Source organism: Canis aureus, chromosome 29 (genome assembly GCF_053574225.1).
Source record: "Canis aureus isolate CA01 chromosome 29, VMU_Caureus_v.1.0, whole genome shotgun sequence".
NCBI classification, from domain to species: domain Eukaryota; kingdom Metazoa; phylum Chordata; class Mammalia; order Carnivora; family Canidae; genus Canis; species Canis aureus.
The window spans coordinates 8,698,995-8,718,867 of NC_135639.1; the positions used below are offsets into that span (position 1 = coordinate 8,698,995).

At 43.3% G+C, this 19,873-nt stretch overlaps 1 protein-coding gene and 1 long non-coding RNA gene across 6 annotated transcripts; both read right to left on the minus strand.

Moving 5' to 3' along the window:
- Positions 1–447: 447 nt before the first annotated feature.
- On the minus strand, positions 448–13,150 carry PSTK (phosphoseryl-tRNA kinase). Of its 4 annotated transcripts, none has more exons than XM_077877321.1 (7): positions 13,040–13,150; positions 11,050–11,211; positions 8,887–9,178; positions 8,440–8,638; positions 5,639–5,714; positions 5,083–5,176; positions 448–1,877 (listed from the first exon to the last, which is right to left on the minus strand). In XM_077877321.1, exons 2-7 carry the CDS (start codon positions 11,146–11,148, stop codon positions 1,678–1,680), a joined length of 960 nt encoding a protein of 319 aa, XP_077733447.1. In that variant the 5' UTR covers positions 11,149–11,211; positions 13,040–13,150; the 3' UTR covers positions 448–1,677. The 4 variants fall into 4 exon arrangements, with proteins under 4 accessions (XP_077733447.1, XP_077733443.1, XP_077733444.1 ...); XM_077877317.1 differs by lacking the exon at positions 13,040–13,150 and adding an exon at positions 12,450–12,740; XM_077877318.1 differs by lacking the exons at positions 11,050–11,211; positions 13,040–13,150 and adding an exon at positions 12,450–12,739.
- Positions 13,151–16,337: 3,187 nt separating this feature from the next.
- LOC144300991 (uncharacterized) lies at positions 16,338–19,815 on the minus strand. 2 transcript variants are annotated; one of them, XR_013367737.1, is made up of 2 exons: positions 19,354–19,815; positions 16,338–18,143 (listed from the first exon to the last, which is right to left on the minus strand). It is a non-coding gene; the product is annotated as an uncharacterized LOC144300991 (long non-coding RNA). The 2 variants fall into 2 exon arrangements; XR_013367736.1 differs by having other exon boundaries at positions 16,338–18,209.
- Positions 19,816–19,873: the final 58 nt, after the last annotated feature.

The window sequence follows — 19,873 nt, forward strand, 5'->3', positions numbered from 1 at the left end:
TTCGTAATTATAAACTAGAATGTATAATTCTAATTTTCCTATGACTTAAAAGAGCACAGTTGGTATTCCAAAGGTGTCAATGCTTGAGAGCTACAATTAATTCTAAATGCACTAAAGTTTTTGAATCAAATCTACCTTATAAACTTTTTTAGTAGTGTATTTTTAAAAAGATTTTAGGATTTTATTTAAATTTTCTGTGAGTTAAATTTTATACATGGAAAGATACTATCTTCCATTAAGTGTTGAATATGTTTCTCCCATTTTATTTTTAATCAAATATTTTATAGAAATGAGCTGCTAGGAAAAGTTGAACATGAACTATTTATAGTACTTTGCTGTTAACAGGCAATGTTCTGAAACTAAATGTATTTTTGTTCAGTGAACATAAGTTTAGATTTTTAAAGTTGGTAGATAATTTATCTCCACTAATATTTTTTTAAGAAACTGTGAAGAGATTAACAGGGAATAATTTCATTTCAGATTTTACTAATATAGTATGTAGCTGCAACTTCTTGAAATTCAAGTAAAGGCTAGACTTTTACTTTGAATATTTTCCAGTGCTATTTCATTTTAGAAATAAGTGTTTGCCATTCATCTGCAGAATTATTTGACAAAGGGAATATTACTTTAAAAATGTTGAGATAAACCTCATTTTAAGTTCTACAAAAATATTTATCAAGTGGATGTATTATTTAAAAAAAAAATTCCCTGCTAAGGACTTTTTCATTATATAGTCTTAGAGGGTATATGATTTCTAGAACTTGTTTTTGTTAATATGTACTTTGATGTAAAGAACATATTTTGTATGCAAAACCTAAAACTCGAGTATGGTTGCAAAACACTATATTGTTTAGGGATTCCAGAGAGCAGTTCAATGCTGAAATAACTATATCTAGTCTGTCGTTCCTATTGTGAATGAAGCTTTGCTTTTGTAATACATAAATAAAAAAAATAACACTTTCTGTTGATCTCGATTTTTCTTCTTTGAAAGCTAGAATCCAATTTTTAAGTAATTTTCCAGTATGTAAACTGCTAATAATAATTTTTTTAAAAAAGCAGGTTTTATGGCTACATTGGTTTGAATTTGTAGAATGCTTTACCCATGAGAATACCGGTCACATGAGTTAAAAACAAAAATGGTTCCTTGCATCCCCATCTTGTCTCCTTCCTACTTTCTGCTTTCCTGAGGATCCACTCAACAAGACCCCTGTCCCCACCAGCCCTACCCTGAGGGTTCTGACACACACGTGAGGAAGCCTGTTTCTTTTTTTTTTTTATTTAAAAAAATGTTTTTTTAATTTTTATTTATTTATGATAGAGAGAGAGGCAGAGACACAGGCAGAGGGAGAAGCAGGCTCCATGCACCGGGAGCCTGATGTGGGATTCGATCCCAGGTCTCCAGGATCGCGCCCTGGGCCAAAGGCAGGCGCCAAACAGCTGCGCCACCCAGGGATCCCAGGAAGCCTGTATCTGATGCCTAATTACCCATGTCACGTCTGCCAAGTGACTGAGTGAAGTAATTTCTGTTGACAAATCTTTAGGGTGGAAGGTTACTTTTTTTTTAAATAAGTCTTTGGCATTCATGTCATTGGGTGAGAAACCACCCAGTAGCACAAAACAATTTTAGTTCACATAATCTTAACCAAAATTGGACATTTGATTGGAAGTTCAGAAGTTTTAGTGTGGCTTTGAAAAATATTTCCGGACAATGTTATCTTTCTCATAATGAAAAAAAGAAATAATATCTGGTATGTGGATGGTTTGTTGAGAGCACAGGTATTTTTTGTTTCCATGTTTTAGATCTTCCAAAAATTCTGCTTTGAGCTTGTTGAGTTCTTCTGCTAGAAGCTTCAAGTTGAACGGAAGCACTTGTTCATCTAAAATGAAAAGATACTCAAATTATTTGTGTAACCTAAAGCAAGTTGGGCTGTCTAGTAACATCAGGAAATGAATTTGAATACTTCAGACAAACCAATCAGCTTATTCTGTTAATAATCACAGTCAAGTAGAGGTACTATACAGCTATAGAGACAAGGTCACACTGACGTGACAACCAATCTTTCCAATACCTGGCTATGAAATGCATGAGCAGAAAAGATAAGCCGGAAAGGGATTTTTGTTGTTTGACAAGATAGTTGATTTAGAATCTTCTCGAACTAACAGGTAGGCAAAAAAGGAGAACTGAAAGATGACAATTTGTTTTGAAACTGATAAATAACCTCTAGAGCAGTTGTCCCATCTATAACTTTCTACAATGATGAAAATGTTCTGCCCCTATTCAATCCAGCAGCCACGAGTCACGTGGGTAATGTGATTGATTTATTACAGCTTTGTTGAGATGAAAGTTGCATACCATACACTTTACTCCTCTAAAGTATGATTCAGTCTACCTGCAGATACGTGCACCTATCCCCACATCCATCTGGGAACACCTCATTGTCTCAGAACCCTGCATTAGCTCCCACCCTCCCACCCTGTCCCCCACCCAACCCCAAATCCCTAAGCAACCACTAATGTACTAGTGTGGCTCTCGATTTACCCCTTCTGGGCATTTCACATGACCGACTCAAGCAATAATACGTGGCCATTTGTGATGGCTTCTTTCACTTTGCGTACTGTTTTAAAGGTTCATCCTGGCTACTAGGAATAATGCTGACATAAATATTTGTGTACATATTTTTATATGAACATATGTTTTCAATTCTCTCAAGCAGATAACCTAGGAGTGGCATTGCTGGGTCCCATGGTAACTATGTTTAATCCTGTGAAGATCTGCTTGGCTGTTTGCCAAAGCAGCTACCCACTTTCCATTCCCACCAGTCCTGTACAAGGGTTTGCATTTCTCCACATTCTCACCACCACTTGCACTTTTTGATTCTGGCTGGCCTGGGATGGGCACTAGCATCTCATCATGGTTTTGATTTGCATTTCCGTGAGGACTACTGATGTCAAATGTGTTTTCTTGTGGTTTGGCCTTTTGTGTATCTTCTCTGGAGAAATATCTATTTAGACCCTTTGCCCATTTTTAAAATTGGGGTGTCTTTATTGAGTGGTGCGAGTCTTTTACCTATTTTGGATACAGGTCTATGAGATACATGATCTGCAAGTATTTTTCCCCATCTGTAGGTTGTCTTCACTTTCTTGATGGTAAGAGAACTCATTTTCTAATTTAAGGATAGATCTAGAAGCTAGTAGCGCCTCCTACACACACACACACAAAAGATTTTTAATGGGCAGAAAGTGAGTCAAGAGTGATTTGGAGGGGGATCCCTGGGTGGTGCAGCGGTTTAGAGCCTGCCTTCAGCCCAGGGCGTGATCCTGGAGACCCGGGATCGAATCCCACGTTGGGCTCCCGATGCACGGAGCCTGCTTCTCCCTCTGCCTGTGTCTCTGCCTCTCTCTCTCTCTCTCTCACAAATAAATAAAAATTAAAAAAAAAAAAAGTGATTTGGACATAATCCTAGTCCCTTCCCCCTTCTCCCCATCTATTTTATTCAGAAGACAAGAAAGGCAAATGGTTGAGAGAGAACTCCTACAACTGTTTTTGTTTCCAATCTAATTGTGTTGCTGTTTTTGTTCCAGGCCTCTAGTTTTCAAGCTTTGGACTGTAACCTACAAGCGAGATGCAGGTTGCAAGCAGTGCTTTTCTAAAATGAAATCAAATAGAACGCAGTAGAGCTCACTACACGTGAGGGTTTTGTGAAACTTGTTGCTACACATGCATGTGGTCATATACTGCGCTACACACTAGGGTACAAGATAAGATCTGCTTATGGATACAAGATAAAATCTGCTTATGGATCGTGGTAAAAACAAAAGTATAAAAACCACTGTATGGTTAGGGTTCTGTTTCCTTTTTCAACATTCTAAACTTTTGTAAAGGTATTAATAGTCAATGCTAGAAGGGTGCCTGGGTGGCTCAGTTGGTTAAGCATCTGCCTTCTCGGGTCATGATCCCAGGATCCTGGGATCAAGGCCCACATTGGGCTCCCTAATCAGCGGGAAGTCTGCTCCTTGCTCTCCCTCTGCCCCTCCCCTGACTTGTGTGCTCTGCTCTCTCTCAGTGTCTCAAACAAAGTCTTTAAAAAATACATAATGGTGGTGACATGGGAACCTTAAGAGAAAGCACACACTAAAGACAGCCTTGACTCTGAACCCAGGCTGTCCAAGTATCTTCAGCCTTTGGCAAGTTACTTGATCCTCCCAGAACCTTCATGTCCCCATCTGTAAAATTACACTCACCTCATGGGGGGCTGTAAAGACAATAGGATGTATAAGACACCTGGCATATAAAAGCTCAAGAAATGTTAAGCTGTTAGGTTTTGAATCAAAATTTAAATATAGCAAAGAGTTCAATATTTAAAACCTAAAGGTTCTTTTCTAGAACTAGTCCATACTGCATCCAAGATCAGACTGATGATACGCTAAGCTTGCCGATTTGACGTGTGGCCCCTGACCACCTCTTCCTTACTTCGCCCGACTTTGAAGTAAGTTCCTTACTTCGCCCGACTCAATAGCTTCTGTTCTGCTCTAGAACATACCAAACAACTTCACCTCTGGACTTTTGCATTTGTGTCCACTGCCTGGAATGATCTGCCACCAGATAACTATGCTTGCTCTTTCAGTTCATTCATCTCTCGGCTTACAGGTCATTGCTGAGAAGCCTTCCTCACTACTCTTTAAAAAAGATCTTAAGCCAGGAGGGAAGAACGAAATGATTTGGAAGCTACCTTCTACTTTTCCCATCACTCTCTGCTACCTTACCCTACTCTATTTTCCTGCAGGGCATCAGCAGATACTCCAGTATTTGGCTGTCTGCTTAGTGTAACGTGCTGTTCCCTGCTGATGCCCCGGGATCTAGAATAAAGTCTCACACAGAGTAGCCACTCAACAAAAACGTACTGAATGAATACTTTGTTTTAGGGGTAGAATTTTTAGTTTTATATAACCAGGCTGCATACTGAAGCTGAAAACATGATAAAACCATTAGGATGGAAAACTAATAAGCCACCCAAAGGGTCAAGGGAACAGGACTAGCAGCAGAGTGGTATCAACTACACCCCATGCGAATATGCAACATACCTTTTGCTTCCTTCATTGTCTGAGAGACAATCCTTCGGAGCATCTGATCAGCTTGATGCAGAACATTAGTTGAGCAAATGATCCTGTCCGTTTTCTATGTGATACAGACATTGTATGGGAAGTTTTATAAAAGAGATGGCTAACGGGTGACACATGTTGGATAAGACTAAAGGGGGAGCTAAGGTGGCTTTTCTGTTCCAGTTGTCCCTCCCTAGGAGATGGTCCCATCTGGGGAGAGGGTGCTGGTAAATGTCTACTAATGGGCTCTCCAGAAACAACAGCAACACAACCCGTTTCCAGTGTTTGTCAATATCTGTGGGGCAAATATTCCTGTCCTTGCCCGTTTCAAGTTACCGACTCCACCATAATGTCAATCGGCTCTGACCAGCCGGTACACCACTGCAGGCAGGTGTCAGAAGCTGAATGCTGCTGAGATGCCAAGGCAGTGACAAAGCATTTTTCACATTTTACTCATATTTTACACTCCGCTCAAAAAGACCTTCCTTCAAAAAGTCATGCCTTCCCGTTTATACTAAATCTATACTGGAAGATTTACCTTTTGTTCCACATTGTCCTCAATATATGTTACTGGATTTTCCAAAGCAGTAAGCAATAAGTCAGTCAACTTCAGGCTATAAGAGAAGGTGAGATAAAATAAATCCTTGTATCAAACTTTAAAAAAAAAAAAACTTGTATTTTTGAATACTAAATAGCATTCTAGAGGAATAAACGTGCTATAACCCAAAGATCTTAAGCCAAGAGGGAAGAACGAAATGATTTGGAAGCTACCTTCTACATGCAAAATCTAAATGCAGAAGCTTAAAACAAAGTATAAGGCAAAAGATTCTCCTTATTTAAAATATACTAATTTCCTAAGACTCCTTTCAATAAGCTTTCAAAAGACATTGTTTTCCCTCATTAAGTGCTAAACTCTAGGCTACTACAGGTCTATTTTAGTCCCTACGGAAGGATACTGTCTGTACTTTCTGGCCTTTGCTTGTTTACTGGATGTAGAGTAGCCACGCTCCTTACTGGTCAAGGGGCCACAGAGCATTGAGGTAGAATTCATTCCTTCATTTAATGAGACTTTATTCAGTATCTTCTTATATGAAAAATATACAACCAGGTATATGAGACTATGTGCTAGGCTGGGGGAACAGCAAAATCCCTACCCTAAGCCTAGTAATGATTACATTATCGGTCTCAATAATTAAGCAAAAAACTGTAATTTCAGACAGTGACAAGTGGATGAGTGAAGAAAATAAACAAAATGTTGGTATTAAAGGAGTGACGGATTAGTCCAACGAACACTCTTCACGTTGGTTACGATGGTCGGGAAAGTCAATCATAAATAGGTGGGAAGGGTAGGGGGAATCCCAGGTACAAAGGCCCTGAGGCAAGATAAACCTCCTCACATTCATGGAATAAAGGCCAGTCTGGCTGAAAAATAGCAAGGGGGGAATGTAGTAGGATGTGAGGTTGGAAAGTTAGCTGGGGTCAGAGCATGTTATTTATGGTAATGAGTACGGATTCTACTCAGAGTGTAGAGGGTGGCATTGAAATAATTTAGGCCAGCCTGAGTGATGAGTAAACACAGAGTTAAATCTCAACCTCAAGATGATCTTTCTCACGCTGAAGAGAGACTGCATGGGGTCCAAACCTTGGGTCTGCCACCTACTCCCTGGATGTGTTATCTTACTTGGGCTGGTTATCGCATCCCTAAAATGGGGATAATTCTATTTATCTCCAAGAGTTGTTTTGTTAGAATTGAATGAGATTATACATAGGAAGTGTTCAGAACATGCCCAATACGCAGTATCTGCTGAACAGCCGTTGCTGTGAGCAGCAACACTACTAGCAGTAATGGTGGTTAAGTAGGAGCATTTCATAAAGGCCCAGAAAAGGTACATTTGTCAGATCATCTTTCAATTTCTAATGCAGGGCCACCAGACTTGCAACCACCCCTTCACTGATGCTGTGACTATTCTGGATATGTGAGAACAGGTAGTCGGGTTCCGAAGACTCAAGACAAAACAGATTATGCTAAGTGTGGGCAATAGCATGGGAGCAACTCACACCCTTTCTTGCTTTTGGCAAGAACTGGCCCTCATTGGTCTCAAAGCATTGGTAACAGTAGGACATTCTCATGGGATAGATATCTCGATGCCTCAGCCGGCCAATCACTTCCAAAGGAGAAAATGTTAAGTATTTCAGAATGAGTGGCAATCAGCTGGTTATGTGCCCGCTCAAAGGTTCAGGATATTATAAGTAAAAATTAGAAACCTCAGCAGTAGCTTATTTCATAATCCTTATAAACTATGGTCACTTATATCTACCTTTTTCTTAGTACGTTCAAGTATATGTTATGAAACACATGGAAACTATCCTGGGAACTGAATTTTGACGAATGAATTTTTAAAATGAGCCTTTTAAAAACTGCTGATCCCCTGTGGACAACACTTAGGCAGGGGCGAAGGAAACGTGGGCAATACAGCTCTAGAATTCTGCTCTCTGATACAACAGCCAACAAGCCACAGAGGCTATTTAAGTGGGAAGCAATTAAAATAAAGTTTAAAATTTGGCTGTCAGAGGCACTGGCTATGTTTCAAGTTCTCAATAGTCGCATGTGGCCAGCAGCTACCACGCTGGATGGTACAAATACAGAACATTTCCATTACCCCTGAAAATTCCATTAGAAATGCGCTGCTGCAGAACTCCCAAAACATAGATCGTGAGTGAAAGCATTAGCACTGCAGCCTACCAGCCTCACACGTACACAGGGGATATCGACAGGGAGGTTTAAGGCAAAATTCGGACTCAGCCACTTCTACTCTTTTTCTTTCTGTAGCAAAGTTACTGGACAACCTTTTTAGACTGTGCTACTTTAGCAAGAGTTTCAAAAATGCTTCCTACTCTGCATCCCCTGCTCTGATCTCTGTGACAACACAGTCTTAACAAGAGTACATGTGGGCCACCCAGGTGGCTCAGCAGTTTAGTGCCGTGTTCAGCCCAGGGTGTGATCCTGGAGTCCCTGGATCGAATCCCACGTCAGGCTCCCTGCATGGAGCCTGCTTCTCCCTCTACCTGTGTCTCTGCTTCTCTCTCTGTGTCTCTCATGAATAAATAAATAAAATCTTTATTTAAAAAAAAAAGAGTACACATCTCAGCCGCCACATGCTCGATGACGCTGGGCAAACTAACTTTCTTACTTAGTGGCCTCTTCTCTGTAAGGGAAAAAAGATAACAATCTCTCTCCCAGACTTGTGTAAAGATTAACCAAGTGGATATGAGTCAAGCAATGAACACAAGGGCTGGCTCAGGGAGGCACCCAGCAAAGGTTGGCTTTGTGTGGGATACCTGGCCTCGGACGAACATGTTGTACTTGGAATTATGAGGCTGTTGTGCTCCCATGCATTTTTCTCAGGGTTGGGCTTTTCTATCTTTCCTTCCATCAGGTGGATGGTCTCGGCAGGCAGGGCCTGGGGTCTCTGGCCATTCCTCTGTAAACAGGTCTCAAGAGAACAATCTAAAAAGAGCTGGCAAAAACCTAATGAATCTGAAAACAATATTAAACCACAAAATTACTGGTGTGCTGTTTTTTTTTTTTCCAAAGTGTGACATAAACAAATTAGACAAATTATCCTGGTGGCAGCAGAAAAACCATTTGCAACGCTGAACATCTAGCTTTGAAAATTAAGTACATTTATACTCCCTTCCTGATCCAATTACATTCTCACTAAAAACAGTAGCGATTTTGACATGCAAACAAATGTCTGTTTGTAAGGAAAAAAATATTTTAATTACATTTCCGAGCCAGTTGATAGACTTCGTATCTCATACTTTGGTAATAAAAGTTGTCATCTAGAATCAAAAACAAAGGTCTAGAAACCGCAGTCTTTGTTAAGAGGTAGCAAGACTGGGTTTCCAGGGCAGCAGAAGATACCAGATCTTGGTGCTTCAAGCAAGTTATAAAATCCTCCCACATGGCTGCAGTCCTGTTGGGTGGGGCAGACACCTGACACCCATTAATGACAGCCATCAAGAAGCATTCTAGGTACTTCAAGAGTTCTTGTCGAAGCAATTTCCATTGGGATGGCTAGAAAAGATGGAAGAATTACAAGTTATATTAGGCTTTGGCCAGTAAGGTGGTCATGCTTATTGCCACCCACCCCGCATGAACATTTCAGCTCACGGTGCTACACCATTTGGAATTCTCTGAGCACAACCTGTTTTGCCATGTCTCCATATCTCCGCCTATACTGTTTCCTCTGCCCCGAAAATCCTACTCATTGATGTTAGACTTCTGCAATCTCCTCAGACTCAACCACATAGGAGGCAGCTCAGACTCTCCTTTGTCTACAGGATATCCTGGGTCTCCACTCTAGCAGGGTGTTTAGGTATTTGTTTGCACATCTCTCTCTCTCTCTCTCTCTCTCTCTCTCTCTCTCTCTCTCTCGGCTAGGTCAATAGTCCACTGTATACCCAGCCTCCAGCAGAGGGTCAGAAACCTAACAGGAGCTCCAGAAATGTAAATGAAATGAATAAGTGACTAGATCAAAGAATGAAAAACTGTGACCATCCAGGAGAAATAAAGAGCCAGAATCAATATCCTGCCAAAATAAAATAGTCTGTCTTAGATATAGCTATGCTCATTTGCCCTTGAAATGAGAAAAGTTGTGGACAGAAAAGGTCAGCTGAAAGGTGTTTAGGGACTTCAGGCTAACAACAGAGTTGAAATGGGATGGGGAAAGATAAAGTAGACTGAAGGGAAGAGACTGATAGGAAAGTAGACTGTAGGGAAGTTATCTCTAAATAACTTGAGAATACAGATAATCTTATGCTGCTCAAGGGCTATGGGCAGCAGGGACAGAGTTATGAGGTCCAGGCTGGAGAGAAAACAGGAACCTGAGATAAGGATCCCTATCCCGCCTGTCCATCCCTACCGCATCACTGAGATTACAGCACATATAACAAATACATCAGCTAAACCTACTAAAAAGGAAACATGATCACTTCCTAGAAGGTTAAGATTTCCTACTTATGGTGATTGGATGAATCCCATGGCCTTTGTCTCTAGGGGGGAGTGGAAAAAAATGTAACAATAAAAGTGAGTGAAAAAGCCCAGCAAATATAACGATATCTCTCAACAACGTCCAGCATTCACTCAAGTGGTGAAAATACTATCATCAACTAAATCTAGTGCCACTAGGGACTTGATGCTGTATTTATCCCGAAATTAAACAAGAATAGGAAAGTATGGGCAGCCCGGGTGGCTCAGCAGTTTAGTGCTGCCTTCAGTCCAGGATGTGGTCCTGGAGACCAGGGATTGAGTCCCACATCAGGCTCCCTGCATGGAGCCTGCTTCTCCCTCTGCCTGTGTCTGTGCCTCTCTCTCTCTCTCTCTCTCTCTCTCAGGAATCAATAAATAAAATCTTAAAAAAAAAAGAATAGGAAAGTATATATAAATTTTGCTGGAGCAGTCCCCAATTTTCCATCCACCACACGTACTATATTTATGCATATATATTTACAGAGTGGAATCACGTCACATTTACATGTTATTTAGGTGCGTCCATCTACACTAGGGTATTAAGCCACAAATATTTAAAATTTTCAGAATCTGTTAAAGAGGATTTGCTCTGGAGTGAGAATGAGATGGAAGACATGAATCTATTCTTCCCTGAGAGTTCTGTTTCCATGTGCTCCTCCAAAGGAGGAGCTGGGCTCAGCGTGATTTGAAGGCTTAAAGAGAAATATCCTTGGAACACACACGTTGGTCACTACACACAGGCCCACTACATTGTCTGGTGGTCACCTAAGAAACGACCACTTTCTCTTGACCGGCAGATGCAGATTTACCCCGAGATAAATGAGGAGTGAGCTCCAGAAGCCAGGTCCTTCATTGGCACAGCTTTCTACTGTCGTGGGAGGGACCCTGAGAATTTTGTTATTTAAAAAAAAAATTACCGGGATCCCTGGGTGGCGCAGCGGTTTAGCGCCTGCCTTTGGCCCAGGGCGCGATCCTGGAGACCCGGGATCGAATCCCACGTCGGGCTCCCGGTGCATGGAGCCTGCTTCTCCCTCTGCCTGTGTCTCTGCCTCTCTCTCTCTCTCTCTCTCTTTGTGTGACTATCATAAAAAAAAAAAATTACCCCAAATTGTATGAACTTGGAAGACCCACAAAGATTCGCATATGGCCAAAAAGACATGAACAGAAATTTCACAGAGGAAGACACAGATGTGGCCAACACGCACATGAGAAAATGCTCCGCATCTCTGGCCATCAGGGAAATACAAATCAAAACCACAATGAGATACCACCTCACACCAGTGAGAATGGGGAAAGTTAAGACATGAAACAGCAAATGTTGGAGAGGATGTGGAGAAAGGGGAACCCTCTGGCACTGTTGGTGGGCATGGGAACTGGTGCAGCCACTCTGGAAAACTGTGTGGAGGTTCCTCAAAGAGTCAAAAATAGACCTGCCCTATGACCCAGCAATTGCACTGTTGGGGATTTACCCCAAAGATACAGATGCAATGAAACGCCGGGACACCTGCACCCCGATGTTTATAGCAGCAATGGCCACAATAGCCAAACTGTGGAAAGAGCCTCGGTGTCCATCGACAGATGAATGGATAGAGAAGCTGTGGTCTATGTATCCAATGGAATATTCCTCAGCCATTAGAAACGACAAATACCCACCATTTGCTTCGACGTGGATGGACCTGGAGGGTATTATGCTGAGTGAAATGAGTCAATCGGAGAAGGACAAACATTATATGGTCTCATTCATTTGAGGAATATAAAAAATAGTGAAAGGGAATAAAGGGGAAAGGAGAGAAAGTGAGTGGGAAATATCAGAAAGGGAGACAGAACATAAAGACTCCTAACTCTGGGAAACGAATTAGGGGTGGTGGGAGGGGAGGTGGGCGGGGGGTGGGGGTGACTGGGTGGCGGGCACTGAGGGGGGTACCTGGCGGGATGAGCACTGGGTGTTATGCTATATGTTGGCAAATCGAACTCCAATAAAAAAATAAATAAATAAAAAAAAGTTCGCCCACGGCGGGGTGTTCAGCCGGCTGTGCTGGAGCTTCTAGGTGGCTGCGCCCGTCGCTGCGGGATTTTCCCAGGACCCCCCCCCCCCCCGGCCCCGCGCGCTGCCGAATCCCACGCGGCCCTCAGCCTCGGGACCGACCGCACAACGCACACGTGCCCCAAGCAGGCTCGCGAGCCTCTACAGTGACTGACGGACTCCAGGACGGAGTCACAGGCCCCACGCCCCGCGCGGCTCCCCACGCCCGGCGCGGCCCCTCCGTCCCCCTCCGCGCAGGCGCCGCGGCCCAGGCCCCGCCCACTCCGTCCTGACCAATGGCCGCGCGCTCGCTTCCTCCAGGAACGCGTCCGGCATGACGTCATCGTAGGCGACGACGCCGACGGCCCAGCCCTGCTCCTGCCGCAGCCGGTGGCGGAGGCCCCGCGCCAAGGTTGACTTTCCTGCTGCCGGCAGGCCGCAGACGAGACAGAGGCCTATCCTCTGCGGCCGCTCGCCGCGCGCTCCCTTGGCGTCCTGGGCAGTCTTCATGCCGTCGCGGGAGACGGCAGGCGGCTGGGAGCGTCGTCCCCGGCACCGCCCGCCCAGCGCGCACGCGCAGTCTGGCTGCTGCGCCGCCGGGCGGGGAGGCCGGGCGGGGAGGCGGGGAGGCGGGGAGGCCGGGCGCCGCTCCCAAGGCCGGCGCGGTGCGCTGCGCGCCATCCCCGCGGCGTCCCCGAGGTCCGCGGAGCCGCCGCCGCTGCCGCCGACCGCTTGGGGGGCCGAGTCCTCGATGCCGGGGACACCTTGGCGATGCACTGCCTGACTCCTGGACAAATCCCAACGGGTCGACACTTGGACTAAGTGCTCAGTTAGACTTAGCTTAGCCTCCCTGCTGCAAACTTGCAAGCCCCTGAGAATTGCACCTCGGCTTCGTGAAGTCCACGTCCTTGGGAAATCCCGGAGACCTTGCGCCTCTTCCCCTAGCGGTCTTCGAAAGGTCAGTTGGGCTCAGAATGTGAGGCGAAGCTGCCAGCCCGACCCCGTGCTCCGCGGCCCCTGCTGCACGTGACGGGTGGAAGGACAAAGTGAACCCACACTTGCAGCGAGTGTGAGAAGCGGGGGCAGGATGGCAACATCCCTAGACCTGCGTTCCAGTGCATTCACTCAGAGGACAGTATTTTGGTGTTAAAAGAGAAATACCAAGCTGGGGAGAGGTATAAAATTCCTTGTATGGGGTTGTGATGTAGAGAAGTTGAATTCATGTTCTGACTTTCACCTTAAAGGGGATTCTTAGTCATAAAGTGGTGAGTTCAAAATGTGTGCAAACGAGGTAGAATAGAGGGGGACGGGCAAAATGCAATCAGTAACGCGGTGTGAAATCTGATCTAATTGGACCGCTGAGCACGTCCACCTACATGTTCTCTGGAAGGTGAGCCAGGAGTTACACATACTCCTGATATTAGGTCGTTGGTCCCGTGGAAGGACAAGTAAGGAATGTTATGACAACGGGGCAGCAAGCTCAAGGTCTCCCAGCTGCAAGGCAGTGTGGGGGGTGGTTGCTGAGTGCCCAAAGCCCAAGTAAATGACGTCAGCAACAAAGATACAGAACTTTGGGCAGAAATATAGTCCATATATTGAGCCTCAGCAGGCAGCTTCTTGGAACTTAAAAAGCTTTGCATACTGACAACGCATGTCTCTACCGTTTCCTTTCCCTCCCACCTCTGTTGACTTAAGGAAAAAGAGGAGTATACTAACAACTTGGGGGAGGGAAAGGACCCAAACTTTCATTGCTGTTAGATTCTAGTATCCGTATCCAGACGTATCTAATCTTTGGCGTCACTGCAGTATTACAGGGGCAATAGGCGGGACCAAAAAACAACCCCATCCCCAACAGACGTTTGTGGCCCATTTTACCTCCCTACAAACGTATGATCTGAAGGGGCACAGGTCACTTGTACTTGGGATGTTAAACTTGGTTTAAAACGCTCTTAGATTGGTGGTCACCGTGACTAAGTGCAGCCTCAGCTGTCATCATTCTGTCCCGTCTAGTCCTCAGAGGCAAGGAGGTTGGCCAGTACCCCTTCATGCTGGAGCAGTCACTCTGCTCTGAGCTTGGGGGGAGACGGCTTGACAGACCTCACCTTCCTAGTTGTCATTTCTGCCCCTCAGAGCCATAGGCATTGCCTGGGACCTTTGCCTTGCCTACGTCTCCTGACTACCACGCAGGTTTTAGGAGGTGCCCAACACTCAATGCCAATTTTTGCCTTGGCTAAATTGTCCCATGTTGGAGGCTGTTCAATTAGTTTCTTCTCAGGAGAGTTTTCAGTTCACTTTGATTCAGCTGCCTGTTCCAAATACGTTAATTGTCCTTAGGGGGAACTGGGAGCAAGTGAACACAGAACTATGTGTGACACCTGGGTTTGTCTCCTGATCCGTATAATGAGTGAAGTCCTCAAAAGGGCACTTGAGAAAATCTGAGATTCCACCTTCTGTCACCCTCAGGATCTTCAGAAGCAGGGTTCCTCCTCTGGTGACTTTAACATTGTTTTTTTTGCCAACTCAGGACTTGAGTTCTTCAGCTGCTAACACACCACTAACAGTCTAGCTTGCCAAAGCGCAGATTTCCTTAATCACAGCAACAGTAGTAAAACCTCACCCCTCACCTCTAGTCAATTTCTTTTTGCTTTACTAATTCATAGAGCAAAACCTGGAACCTCTTTCTAGTCAGATTTTTAAAAATACCTTGACCTGGGCACCTGGGTGGCTCAGTTTGTTAAGTGTCAGACTCTTGATTTTGGCTCAAGTCATGATCTCGGGGTCAGGAACTGAGACCCATGGGTTCCTTGCTCAGCAGGGAGTCTGCTTGACGATTCTCCCTCTGCCTCTCCCCCCCCCACGAATAAATAAATCTTTACAAAAAATACTTTGAGGTGCTTTACCTTACTAACCCAAACATGGCATTGCTAGCATGGTGTTCATGACTTGTCCAAGCTCTATCCCTTCAGCTGCCACATCATGGGCCTGTGAAAATGAACTGCCTTTCTTTGCTTTCCAGTGAGGTGTTTATTCATACCCATTTAAAAAAATCCTGTAAATTTCAGACCAGGGTAAAACTTGTGAGCTTGGATCATCTTCAAGTCACCAATCATCTTGAGTTTTTTAAAAACCTAACAAAGGTATCCTAAAATGTGAGCCAGATAGTGAAATGTTACCAGATCTTGAAGTAATTTTACAATATGTACTGTTTCTGATTTCGCAAAGACCACTCTGCCCTTAGTATTGTAAGGTGAGGAAATGTGGTATTGTAAGAACAAGTAAATGACATACTATGCTGAAAGTAGGTAGTTAGACCCAGAATACTCTTATTAACTCTCATTAATGACCACCAAAGTGGCTGAAAAAGACCACAGGTACAGGAAGCAGTTTCTTCTAAGGAGGATCTGGGCCAACCTCTGATTTCAATGTCTTGGGTTTCTTAACAAACTTTCAAAACTCTTGGAAGAAAACACTTCCTAGAGATTTCCAATGAGCTTTCTCATTGTGTCCTTACTTCCTACCACTATTATATATTTAAAATAGTTAAAAAGATGTTTTAACAATCTCAACAGTCTAATAAATGAGCAATATTTTAACGCTGTAGAAGTTACTCAATGTTCATTTGGTACCAGATACTGTGTTATGCTGGGTATCCACCCATAAATAAAGACATCTGCTGTTAAAAAAAAAAAAAAGCTCCTACTTTGAGAAAATTAAAAATGTCCACAGCATATAAATATAGCCACTATTTCAGAAAATTTGGCTGTTCACATTATATTGTATATAAAAGTACAGCTGTCAAAGGTGAAACTGGTATAAAGTTTCCCTTACCTGAAATCCATTATAATAACATATCCCTGGAGGAACATTAATAAATATATCTCAAAATTCTGTGATTTTGCATAAACATGGGCAATTTTTATAGGAAGCATGCAATATTCAAAATGAATTAAGAGCATATTATGCAGAAATTTTGATGGGTTACTTCTTCAGAATGTTACAAGTGTCAAACAACAAAAGATAACAAAATACATCTTATGGTTCATTTAGCTTGGATGCTACTTTCCTTCATTATAAATTTACCAAAATTTATCAAGAAGAGTTGGTTTACCCAGACCTTAAAATTCTAGGTAAACAAGTGAAGTCACCACTGAGTTCCGAAAAATGTGGACTAAAACAATCCTATGAAATGGATGCATTATGAAAGTTTATTTAAAGCCAGGTATTTTGAAGTCTGGAGTGGATTTTTCCATACATACCATGTTACTCATGCTGGTTACCTTTTCAATATATTTTACTGGATCATTCACATCTGTGTACATTACTGCAGCTCCAAGCAGAATATGTTGTTAATTTTCTTAAATTATCAAGGTAAAACATACAAACAAAATCTCTTCACAGTTCTCAATAATTTAAGGGAATAAAATAGTTTTTTTTTCTTTTTTTTTTTAATTTTTATTAATTTATGATAGTCACACAGGGAGAGAGAGAGAGAGGCAGACACACAGGCAGAGGGAGAAGCAGGCTCCATGCACCGGGAGCCCGACGTGGGATTCGATCCCGGGTTTCCAGGATCACGCCCTGGGCCAAAGGCAGGTGCCAAACCACTGTGCCACCCAGGGATCCCTGGGAATAAAAGAGTTCTAATATCAAAATGTTTAAGAATCTGTTGTAGGGCACACACAGCAACAAGACAGTTACATGATTCCTATCTACCTCATTCCCTAATACCTCTATTTGTATTTTTAAATAAATCTTTTTCCCTAAATTTATTCTCTTTAAGACTCTAGGGTAGTGATGGTGGGCAGAGGTAGGGAAGCAAGAAAAGCATGTAACAATAGCATGGGTTCTTTTTAAAAGCCACATATACTATCCACTAATAAAAGTCTACAGGGGCACCTGGGTGGCTCAGCCAGTTAAGCATCCGACTCTTCAGCTCAGTTCATGATCTCAGAGTTATGGAATCGAGGCCTGCTAAGCACAGAACAGGGCTCATGCTTTCTCTCCAAAATAAATAAAATCTTAAAAACAAACAAAACCCACCTTTACAACTCTCCCTACTTAGAATTTAAATGGAGTTACTAATGGAAGACTATGACATATACTGATGACCACAGTTGTGTTGTGGTCGCCACGGCCACCCTGATTCAGTGATTTACTAGAAAGACTCAGAAAAGCTTTAGACTCACGGTGATGAGATATAACCATGTCTTGTTGCTGTGTGTGCCTTAGATTCTTAAACATGAAAGGATGCAGGTTAAAACTAGAAAAGTGGGGATCCCTGGATCGAGTCCCACATCAGGCCCCCTGCATAGAGCCTGCTTCTCTCTCTGCCTCTCCCTCTCTGTTCCTCTCATGAATAAATAAAATCTCTTTTTCTCTTAAAAAAAAACAAAAACAAAAACAAAACTAGAAAAGCAAAGCTACATAGGGCAGAATCCAGGGGAGACCAGATGTCTTCCGGTTGTCTTCTCCAGTGGAGTTGTACTGACAGCACTTAATTTTCCTAGCAACAATATGTGATGACATGGGCAGAATACTGAGTAGTGTCAACCAGGAAGCTCCTCTGAATCTTGGTATCCAAGGTTTTTATTGGGGGGTCATGCAGGCTTGGAGTACCTATGTGTTGACAGTTACTTAGTCTTCAACCCTTCAGAAGTCAAACTAATAGAATGTGGCCCTTCATTATAAATCCTGTTGTTCAGCATGACCTAGAGATGGTGGGACCGAAGGCCCCTAGTTAAAAGACAATGTTATCTAGAAGGATAGTCCAACAGCTTAGAGGATATTTCCAGGACCTTGGCAAGCATCAGGTTTTTGGGAATGTGCAAGTTCTGAGCAAGTTAATCCTTTTACTGAACAAAACAACTTCAGAATAAGATGTCACATAGTTGATATCCTGGATGTGGCCACAGATCCACCTCTAGATCAAGAGCTTCTCCATCATTTCCACATTTCCTTGCAAAGCTTGATGCCAGGCTGTATTGAAAACTGTATAGAGTACAATAATGTTGCTAACCAGAATAGAGATTATAAATGAGATGGGGCAGGAAGCACCTGTAAATGAGGGTTGGGGGAAAAAGAGTAGGGAAGTCACTCTTTCCTACACCTTCCCTATTATAGGTCCAGCTGGAGGCAGGGTGAGAAGAAGGAATTCCTGTCAACTGTAGGATATTCCAAAAGCCAGAGTCAGAAGGGAGGTGCCCCAGGTTCTGTCCCATCATCCCTCTGTTTCATCAGCAAAAATCCCATTAATCTGATTTAGCCAGAACTCCCCTGACCCCTGATGATTCCTCTCAGTAATTTTCCACCACAGACTCCCTACGCTGCTGCTTGGGCATGAATTCCCATTTGTCCATGCTATATTCAGAATGGAGCCTGGTTCTATATGGATGTCTTTCTCCTACCGCAATAGTTCTGAGTAAAATCTGCTTTTACCATCCAGCTCTGGTTTTTTGGACATGCTTATAAAGGGCAAGTGTAGTACAGAGAAATTAGTTTAATTCTATAGGAAAGTGGTTATCTGTCTGGTTTTGAATCATAAACTGGGTGCTCTCTACTGCCCCAAAAGGGGCATTCCAGGTCAAGGGGAAAATATGTGCGGGGGGGGGGGGGGGGAGACAGTAGTATGTGGGAAGAGGCAGGCAAGAGTCACTGTACAAAGGACTTTGTATGTCATGCTAAGCACTAAAGGTGACGATGATGTGAAGCACCAGAAGGAGAAGAGGACTGAATGGAGGTCATGAGAATGAAGGCTTATGACAGTAAAGAAACCCTGGGAATTGTCCAGATGAAAGCTAGTGCTTGCAAACAGAAGACCCAGAGATGAAGAAAGATGAGAAAGGTTTCCTTTAAGAAAAACCAAGACCTGCTGATGTACTGAATGATGGGAAGGAAAGAAGGGTAAACCATAAGAGTCTTTAGTTTCTTGCCTCCTAGTCATTGATCCTATTTAAGGAAGTAAAAATCCAGTTGATAACATTGTTCTCCATCTTTAAATTGAAGATCGCTGTTTTTGAAGAAAAGTGTATTTTCCTTTGGACTCCCCCAGAATGTTACCTTGAATAAAATGGAATTTATGACCACAGAAGCAAGATATACAGGTAGAAATACTGATGTAGACGACTTAGAATGAACCTGGAGTACTGAAAATCTTTGCAAACGTCCTAGGCCCTTCACATTTAAGGACTCTGAAACTTACCTGTGAACTATTTTCCTTTTTTCTGTCAAAAGATGAAAAACTCATCTGCACGAGCCTTTCCAGGAAGAGAGTCGGTGGAGGTGGTGGGAGGCACCTCTTCCCTTCAGGCCACGTCGGGTTAGGAAAGCTTTTTTTACGAGAACCCTCTAGGTTCGGGGATGAGGCAGATCTGTATTCTCAGGAGGTTCACATCCTCACGTAACTCCAATAAGACCTTAAGAAACACAAAATAAGTTATTTGGCACTGAAACAAAAGTCCCAGAAAAGCAAATCCTAAAGCAAAAGTAACAGGAGACAGCGCGAGATTTCTATTCTCTAGAGAGGCTGCTGTCAGCCCAAATCTGAAGAACCCTCACGTTCCCATTTCATTTATTTTATCTGAATCTCATTATCCAGTTTTCTCCAGGTGAGGGTGACAGGAAGAGGCAGGAGGCACCTGTCACCGCCCCTCCCCGCTCCCCCCAGCGCGAGGCCCGCTCCACCGCCTCCGCGCCCGCCCCGCCCCGCCTCGCGCCGCGCC

Excerpts from the sequence above, each read along its gene's own strand:
- PSTK (XM_077877317.1), bottom strand. The coding sequence starts at position 12,665 with ATGAAGACTGCCCAGGACGCCAAGGGAGCGCGCGGCGAGCGGCCGCAG. Across the intron at positions 9,179-11,049 it reads TGCGCCACCCAGGGATCCCG|CCATCCCAATGGAAATTGCT; the intron begins GTAATTTTTTTT and ends CATCTTTTCTAG. Across the intron at positions 1,878-5,082 it reads GACAATGAAGGAAGCAAAAG|ATGAACAAGTGCTTCCGTTC; the intron begins GTATGTTGCATA and ends TTTTCATTTTAG.